The following is a 9,234-nucleotide window of genomic DNA, read 5'->3' on the forward strand; positions in this document are numbered from 1 at the left end:
TAGAAACCTGACCCATGAAAAATGAACATGGGAAATCTATGTCCTTGTATGATGACCATTTCTGCAAGAACGAGATACAATTTCAACTGGCCATAATATCATATTTCTATTGCCACTTGTAACTCATACAGACGATATAAACCTTACCATCTCAAATAGAGGAGAACCCAGTGATACTTAATATATATTTTAAATCAGTCACCACTTCAAACACACTAGATGCAAACCTTCAGTCTTCCCTGCTTGCCACCTCCAATGCCTCACACATGAGAGTGGCACTTGTCATTCTTCACTCCTGTCACACAATTTTCTAAACAAAGCAAGCTCATCCTACAAAGGGCTCTTTTCACTTACAGATATCCCTGAAATCCAAACAATCTGGTAACAGCCTGTTGGTTCAATATATTCACAGCATCTACAGTCTAGTTCATCAGATAGGAAAACAGCAAAATTACTTCAAAGCCTGATTACTAATCTGTGTTAGATAGGCACAGTGTAATTTCATAGGAAGAGTGTTTCAATCAGATACATGATCCAAACACCTTTTCTGCAGAAGGGTATCTTCCAGTAAATTGAAAAAATACTTGTTTTTTGGCAACTGACATACTAGTGGAGATGTGAGGTTTTTTATTCTTATGCTTCACCATCAATAGTACATATTTTCAAGCCCAGGTCTCTTTAGCCGGAATTTCTGTGATCTTTGCCTTTTGTTTTTTATTTCCAAAACCTAGTGCAACATTCATATGTAATGAAAAATATGACACAGTGTATTGGGTTTGTGTGGTGAGATTTTGATGCTGGAGGGGACACAAGGGTGGCTTCTGTGAGAAGCTGCTAGAAGCTTCCCCTGTATCTGACAGAGCCAATGCAAGGAAACTCCAAGACAGCCCCACTGCTGGCCAAGGCTGAGCCCATCAGCGACGGTGGTAGTGCCTCTGGGAATAATGTAATTAAGGAGGGAGGGGGAACTGTGAAACAGAAGAGACAGGAGGAAGAATATGTGAAAGAAGCAGCCCTGTGGAAAGAATATGTGGAAAGAATATGTGGAAAGAAGCACCAAGGTCAGTGAAGAAGGAGGGGAAGAAGGTCCTCCTGGCACCGGAGCTGAGATTCCCCTGTAGCCCATGGTGCAGACCATGGTGAGTCAGGCTGTCCCCCTGCAGCCCATGGAGGTCTACAATGGAGGAGACTTGCAGCCCATGGAGAGTCCCACACTAGAGCAGGTGGAAGCCCAAGGGAGGCTGTGACCCTGTGGGAAACCTATGCTGAAGCAGGCTCTTGGCAGGAGTTGTGGGGCCATGGATAGAGGAGCCCATGTTGGAGCAGGTTTGCTGGCAGGACTTGTGACCCTGTGGAGGACCCATATTGGAGCTGTCTGTGCCTGAAGGACTGCCCCCTGTGGAAGGGTACCACATTGGAACACTTTGCAAAGAACTCAGCCGGTGGAAAGGACTCGTGTTGAAGAAGTTCATGGAGGGCTGTCTCCTGTGGGAGGGATCCCACGCTGGAGCATGGGAAGAGTGTGAGGAGTCCTATTCCTGAGGAGGAAGGAGCAGCAGGACAATGTGTGATGAACTGACCAAAGCCCCCATCCCCCACCCCCCTGTGCTGCTGGCAGGGAGCAGAAGAAAGACAATTTGGGAGTGAAGTTAAGCCCGTGAAGAAGGGAGGGGTGTGGGAAAACCGTTTTAAGGTTTAGTTTTTATTTCTTATTACCCTGCTCTGACTCGATTTATAACAAATTAAAATAATTTCCCGAAGTTGAGTCTGTTTTGCCTGTGACAATAATTAGTGAGTGATCTCTCCCTGCCCTTGTCTAGGCCTACGAGCCTTTCAATATATTTTCTCTCCCCTGTCCAGCTGAGGAGGGGAGTGATAGAGTAGCTTTGGTAGGCACCAGAGATCCAGCCAGGCTCAACACACCACACACAGTTAGACAATAACAATGCTTAATTTTTTCTTCTCCACAATGCATAGTTACTTAGTCTGGATATTGAAAGTAGGCTTCCTCTACCACAGTATCGCAGTGGGAGCTACTAATGATACAATTTGAAACAGGCAAAAATACACATTCAGCAGTAGCCTATGACACAGGAAAAGCAGTGATAAAAAATGGATAGTCATACCTTTCATAAGATCCTTTTTTTTTTTCCACTAGTAGTTTAATTCTGATTACTTACATTACAGCAGAACCCGGCCCTAGAAATTAGGCACGTCCACACTGCACCAGGCACTGTACAGATAGAGCAGGAAGGGAGAGTGTAACGAAATGGTGCGATTTGCTGCTCAGTGTGATAGAACAGCAGCTACATGTTTCTCAGGAGTAAGAAGTTTATTGCAGGAGTGTTTTAGGCACTGTCGAAGAAAGAATTAGCATGTTGTGAAACTGTAAAAGGGAAGCTTCTTCCACGCTGGAGAGAATTCTTGTACAGGATTCAGAAATACTTAAAAGATTTCACAGAATCATAGAATGGTTTGGGTGGGAAGTGACCTTGAAGTTCATCTACTTCCAGCTAGTCCACCTACTTCCAGCTCCCGCAGCTTCTCCCGCTCCCGCCGCCCCTCCGCGGTGACGCGCGGGCGCGCCCCCGAGCGCCGCCCACCGGCCGCGCCGCTCCCGCTGCTCCCGGCTCGGGGCCGAGCCCGCGCCGCGCTCGCGGCCGTGCGCCGCCTGCCGGGGCAGGGAGGCGATGGCCGCGCCCCGGGCTCGCACACGCGGCTGGCGCAGGCGCGGCGGGGCGGGTGCCCGCGGCGGGGAGGGAACGGCTGCGCCCCGCGCGCCCCCGCGGTGCGCGCCCCCCAGAGGTGGGGGAGGAGGGCGATAGGGGCCGGCGCGCCGCGGCCCCCGCTCCCCCCTCGCCTTCGCCCCCGCCTCCTCCTCCTCCGCGCTCCCCGGGCACAGGCGCGCCCTCTGCTCGCACCGCGCATGCACGCACCCCCACCCCCCCGCCCCCGGCGCGCGCGCGCGCGCACTGGAGTGCTCGTGCAGGAGGCGGCGGTGACGGCCGAAGAGACGCGCGCAGGCCCCCCCCCCGAAGCCCCCTCCCCAAATTCCCCCCCCCCATTCCCTCCCTCCCTTCCCTTTTCCCCGTGCCCCTCCCGCGCGGCGGCGGCGGCGGCAGCGGAGCCCCCCCCCCGCTCCCCCGGGAAGCGCGGCTCCGCGCGCGCGCGCGGGCGGCAGGTAAGCGCGAGCCCTCTCCCGGTTCCCCCCCGTCCCTGCTCCCGCGCGGCGGCCGGGCCGGCGCTGCGCTGCGCGCGCGCGCTCTCCCTCGCGCGCCCTCTCCCTCCCTCCGCCTCCTCCTCCTCCCTCCCATCCCTCCCCCGCTCGCCGCCGCCGCCGCCACCGTTACAGCCCCGGCAGCGCGCGCTGGGTGAGATGGCGGCGCCGCGGGCGCGCCCGCCGCCTGCAGCCTCGGAGCCTTCGCGCGCCTGCCTCCCGCAGGCGATGGGAGGGAGAGGGAAAGGAGGAGGAGGAGGAGGACGAGGACGCGTCCAGCGATGGATGCGCACCCTCTGGCGCGCGGGCCCCGCGCGCGGCAGCGGCCACCGCAACAAAGGGGCACCGCATCCAGGCGGCGGGAGCCGCGCGGGAGCCGTTGGAGCGAGGGAGGGAGGGAGGGAGGGAGCGAGCGGGGCGCCGTCCTTGCGCAGCCCCGTGAGGCGGCGCGGCGGGAGCGCCGGGCTCGCTCCGGAGAGCAGCCGCTGCCGCTCGCGGGCGCCCCCGACGCCGGTCCGGGAGCGCGGGCGGCGCGGCAGGAGCTGGGCTGGTCCCCGCCGGGAACCCGCCCGCGCCGCGTCCCCGCCGGCGGGTGCGTGGAGCGGGCGTGCGCCTCCGCGGCCACGGGCACAGCAGCCGCCGGAACCGGCGTGGGCAGGCACCGAGCGCGTCCCGAGCAGGCACAGCCCCGGACACACCTCCCCACGTCCCGGCGGTGGTAGCGGCAGTGTAAAAAGTGTGTGAAGGAATAAATCAGAATTAATTCAGACAATTACCTCAGTAATTAATTCTCCCTCAGTAAATGTCAACAGAACTGCAGTAAAATTGCATATTTTTTAACAGAACAGGGTGCAATTGCTGCTAGATTATTAGCAGTGACGTTTTGCTACTTGTTTGAAAAGAAAGCATTTTTCCCAGCTTACAAAGGGCTCCAGACATAGCCTGTTGAAATAGTGGTTGTCTTGCCCTCTTTGGTGCTGGATTGATAACGTTTTCCTGGGCCAGCAGACTCAGAGAGCCCAGAAAAATACACAAGACACAAGAGTGTTTCTTGGTTTTCTTTTGTGGTCTTCCTTTTTTTTTTTTTTTTTTTTTTTTTTGGTAGCGAGGGACACTGTAGCTGAGATGCCAGACCTGCAAAGGTATTTGTAGTGAGTCACACGTTCCCATACCATGTGAAACACACAGCACCAAGAGTGGAAGTTGCATACCTGTCATCATACCTGTTGTAGAATGTCATAGAATTTAGGAAACAAGTTCCCAGCAGCTCTGTGCCAGGTGATGGAGGATTTGTTCTGAACCATTATTAAATTTCCCTCCTCTCTGCTATGTTTCCTTTTTCTGTCACAATGAGATGCCAGCGATTGGGATTGAATAATTTGAATTATGTGTCTGGCATTATGCTTCTGCTCTTCGGATATCTCCATTGTTTGGAGATCTGGTACACTTGGTGTCTCTTTCCCTGGTCCTTGATGCTCATCCGCCCATAGCACAGTCTGCTGTCCTTTGGGATGCCCGATCTGCTTGCCAGACCCTCTGCTAGGGTTGCTCGAATCTCTGGTTCAGCAGAAGACTAATCAGCTTCTTGGTGGGTTGGTTACTGGGTTGACTGTAGTGATTCCTGTGGAGGTTTTCAGACTTTTAGGTGTAGCGCAAAGTAAGTAGCAGGAAAGTGGAGCCAGGGAAGTGCAGTAACCAGAGGAAAGTAAACACATGATTTATATCAACATTATCAGATCAGTTTATGCAGTAGAGCTGTAGTACCACTGAAAAATAACTGAGTATTTTAACAGTGCATTTTGTCTAACATAAAATAATTGAGAGTGCTGTGTTTTAACATACAAATTTAAAATAATTTTTGGAATAGATCTTATAATTTCTTGAAATGTTATTATCTTCCTGTCTTTTCAGGCTGAAGGTGGCCCAGTCTGAGGGCTAATCTGTCAAATATTTAATAATCATTTGCTCAGAAAATTTCCCACGTTGTTCATGGTAAGGCTTATATTTGATATTTCACATTTAGTTTGTTGTGCTGACACAGAGTATTTCTTATACATTTTTAGTATTAACGTTTTCTTTAGCTGTAAGAATTACTTAAGAGTTGGATCATACATTTACTGAGAATTGCAGTTTCACAGAGAAGGTTTCCAGTTTTGTATAACTGAATCAATAAATAAAACTGAGTAATTGTAAAGTGAAAAGGAAAGACCTTTATGTATTTACAATTTTAAAATAAGTTTCAGAGTAATGCTTGTATAATCTAAAAGCTTTTTCTGATCATATTAAGAAAAAAATTATTTGACAATTATTTTAGTATGTAAATAGTTTTGTCTGTTGGGATTTTATGACTCAGACTGCTTTATAAAAATTACAAAGCTTTCCCTTGTTATTTTACAGGAGTTTTTCATCAGTATGTCTGAAACCATTAAATATAATGACGACGATCACAAAACTGTGTTCCTGAAAACACTGAATGAACAACGTTTGGAAGGAGAATTTTGTGACATAGCTATTGTGGTTGAAGATGTTAAGTTCAGAGCCCATAGGTGTGTGCTTGCTGCCTGCAGTACCTACTTCAAAAAGCTTTTCAAAAAACTGGAAGTTGATAGTTCATCAGTAATAGAAATAGATTTTCTTCGTTCTGATATTTTTGAGGAAGTTCTCAATTACATGTATACTGCAAAGATATCTGTTAAGAAAGAGGATGTAAATTTGATGATGTCTTCAGGCCAGATCCTCGGTATTCGATTTCTCGATAAACTCTGCTCTCAAAAACGTGATGTTTCTAGTCCTGAAGACAACACACAGTCCAAGAGCAAGTACTGTCTAAAAATAAACCGTCCTATGGGAGAACCCAATGATACACAAGATGATGAGGTGGAAGAAATTGGAGATCATGATGATAGTCCATCAGATGTGACAGTGGAAGGAACTCCTCCAAGTCAGGAAGATGGAAAGTCACCAACAACTACCCTGAGAGTGCAAGAGGCAATTCTGAAAGAGTTGGGAAGTGAAGAAGTTCGAAAAGTAAACTGCTATGGCCAAGAAGTAGAACCTATGGAAACGACTGAATCTAAAGACTTAGGATCTCAGACCCCTCAGGCTTTGACATTTAACGATGGCATAAGTGAAGTGAAAGATGAACAGACACCTGGCTGGACCACAGCAGCCGGGGATATGAAGTTTGAGTACTTACTTTACGGTCACAGGGAACATATTGTATGTCAGGCTTGTGGCAAGACCTTTTCTGACGAAGCGCGATTGAGAAAACATGAAAAGTTGCACACTGCTGATAGGCCGTTTGTTTGTGAAATGTGTACAAAGGGCTTTACCACGCAAGCTCATTTGAAAGAGCACTTGAAAATACACACAGGCTACAAGCCTTACAGTTGCGAGGTGTGTGGAAAGTCTTTTATTCGCGCACCAGATCTAAAAAAGCATGAAAGAGTTCACAGTAATGAGAGGCCATTTGCATGCCATATGTGTGATAAGGCTTTCAAGCACAAGTCCCACCTCAAGGACCATGAAAGAAGACACCGAGGAGAGAAACCTTTTGTCTGCAGTTCCTGCACTAAAGCATTTGCTAAGGCATCTGACCTAAAAAGGCATGAGAACAATATGCACAGTGAAAGAAAACAAGTTACTACAGCCAATTCCATCCAGAGTGAAACAGAACAGTTACAGGCAGCAGCCATGGCTGCAGAAGCAGAGCAGCAATTAGAAACTATAGCTTGTAGTTAAGATCTAAAGCAGAAACTTTATCAGAAATAATATAAGAAATGAAAATGAACAAAATCTAGTGTTGATATACATTTAGACTGAGAATTTTTTCAAGAAATCATATTTTTAAAGAATTGAATGTTACATAGGAATACATAGCATCACTTGGTTAGGTATTTTAAAACATTTCAGAGATGGGTATTCTTAGAATGTGAAGCAATTTTGTTGCCATTAGCAGTATAATGCACTAATACCTGCTTTAATTTGAGAGTGTGATCGAGTTCTCTATAAAACAGGGTTAATTGCTGGCTGATACTTATTTCATTCAGTATGCATACAACATAAACATTGCAATCAGTGAGAATCAGTAAGTTTGAAAGTGCTGAAATCTCAAAAATCACAAACATGGAAAGGAAATACTTGGTTTTCATAATTCTGAAGGTGTTATAATTTTTTTAGAAACAGATATTGATTCCCTAAGCTTTTTAATTCCTCCTTTTTTCACTTAATGTAGGTAGGTACAGTAGAGTGTAAGTGGGATGGTGATCAGAATGAAATTGCTTCTTATTCCGTTCCCCCAGATACCCTCTTACTTTAATCAAGGTGGCAAGTTTAATGAAATACTTGATTTCTTGAAAAAACTACATTATTCACAGTGATTCTGGCTGGCAAAGCAGCAACGTCATGGCATTCACCAATCCCTTCAGTGGGTAAAAAAGTCTGCCTCATTTGTTTTTGTGTTCACTCTTATATAGGGCCCTGGAGATGGGACTGGGCCACAAAGGAAAAAGGGTGCAGCATGGATGAGACGTGCTTCTTACTCAAACCCAGTAGAAATCAGTTTAAGCTAATACAGCCTGAGGCTGTGCTTTTTATTATGCAGCTTTCCGTTCACCTAACCTAGCACAGTGAAGGTAAAGGAGTGTTTCTGGGAGCACAGGAGGTTTAGTTGCACTGGCGAGTGACCTGTCACTGCCAGACTCCTGGAGCTGCGGAGCACAGCCACAGGCTGTCACATACCTGCCCACAGTGTTCAGCTGGGGTTTGTGTCATGGCTTGTCGTACCAGCTCATAGGTCCTGTTCAAGTTTAAAAGCTTCCACCTTCTAACTCACCACCTCTCAGCAATAGAGACACTTCAGTGAGTGAATTCATTTGTAATTGATCCAGACTGAGTGTTCGCTATTAGTCAGTTGCTTAGTCTCGCCTATTTTTTTTTTTAAGATAAGCTGGGGTACATGCTGCTAATTTAATAGTTAACTCACAGAGTCGACAAAATAAGTTGTCTTTGGATTGCAGTCTCCTGTGTGTAGTCAGCAAGAGAAGACACAATAACAGTGGTAATGTAATCCAAAGGGATATTGAGCCTTTATTTTAAATTTGTAAATACTACAACTGTTGTGAAAACTTCATTTGAAGTTGGAATGGGCAAAAACCCACACTCTTGGGCACATTGTAGTAACATTGGTCACTTGCGATACCTATAGCATATGGAAGTGTTAGATCAGTTACTGTGTGGTACATCACATCTTGCTCTTCTAAAAAGAAATTTAGAAAGTGTTTTTGGAACTGTTATATGGAACTTCTATCATTGGGGGTTTTTTTGTTTGATTGAGGTTTTTTTTTACAGCTTCGTTTTATTCATGTACTCATCAGGTTAAACAGTTATCTTAAAATGCCAGTAATTGTTTGAACGCTGGTCTGTAAATAAAACATGAACTTAATATTTTAGAAAATGTAAACTTCGGACCTTTACCAATATATTTTTTTAAAATGTTGCTTCATTTTACATTCAGTAATATTAGTTTGTAAACAAACTATACATTTTGTACCTGTGCAACATCAGAGGATGTGTATTCATTGCATTTTATTGGTTCTCTTGAGGAACATGATAAATGACCATTGTTAAAATGTTTTACTGTATATGATCATAGATATAAAGATAGTAGGTCCAAAATAGGATCTACGTTTTTTTTCTAAATATATTAGTTGTGCTATGTTTTCTTATCTAAAATTGCGTTCACTTTTTTTCTAGATTAAATTGGGGTTGATAAGAACGTACAAAACAGATCTGTTGTAATAAGAGTTCAAAAGTGTAAAATGTGAAGAAAGTAAATTTGCTCTAGGTCTACTATGAAAAGTGCAAGAAGCAATGAGCTTAAATTACAGCAGTAAACATTTACATTAAAAAAAAAAAAATCTTTTAAAGGGTTTAATGCCTGGGGAAACATTGCAATCTCCACTAGTGGTGACATTCAAAAATGGGTTAGACAAACATATGTTAGGAATGGTTTAAAT

At 46.0% G+C, this 9,234-nt stretch overlaps 1 protein-coding gene across 2 annotated transcripts; it reads left to right on the forward strand.

Annotated features, from left to right (window-relative positions):
• The first annotated feature begins 2,799 nt into the window (after positions 1–2,799).
• On the forward strand, positions 2,800–8,919 carry ZBTB14 (zinc finger and BTB domain containing 14). Of its 2 annotated transcripts, none has more exons than XM_027745264.2 (3): positions 2,800–3,181; positions 5,129–5,209; positions 5,615–8,919. In XM_027745264.2, the coding sequence occupies exons 2-3, from the start codon at positions 5,207–5,209 to the stop codon at positions 6,956–6,958; spliced, it is 1,347 nt and encodes a 448-aa protein (XP_027601065.1). In that variant the 5' UTR covers positions 2,800–3,181; positions 5,129–5,206; the 3' UTR covers positions 6,959–8,919. The 2 variants fall into 2 exon arrangements, with proteins under 2 accessions (XP_027601065.1, XP_027600984.1); XM_027745183.2 differs by lacking the exon at positions 2,800–3,181 and adding an exon at positions 3,756–3,953.
• Positions 8,920–9,234: the final 315 nt, after the last annotated feature.

The sequence above is a fragment of the Pipra filicauda genome, unplaced genomic scaffold, assembly GCF_003945595.2.
Source record: "Pipra filicauda isolate LSUMZ 115617 unplaced genomic scaffold, ASM394559v2 scaffold260_size1094732_pilon, whole genome shotgun sequence".
Taxonomy (NCBI): domain Eukaryota; kingdom Metazoa; phylum Chordata; class Aves; order Passeriformes; family Pipridae; genus Pipra; species Pipra filicauda.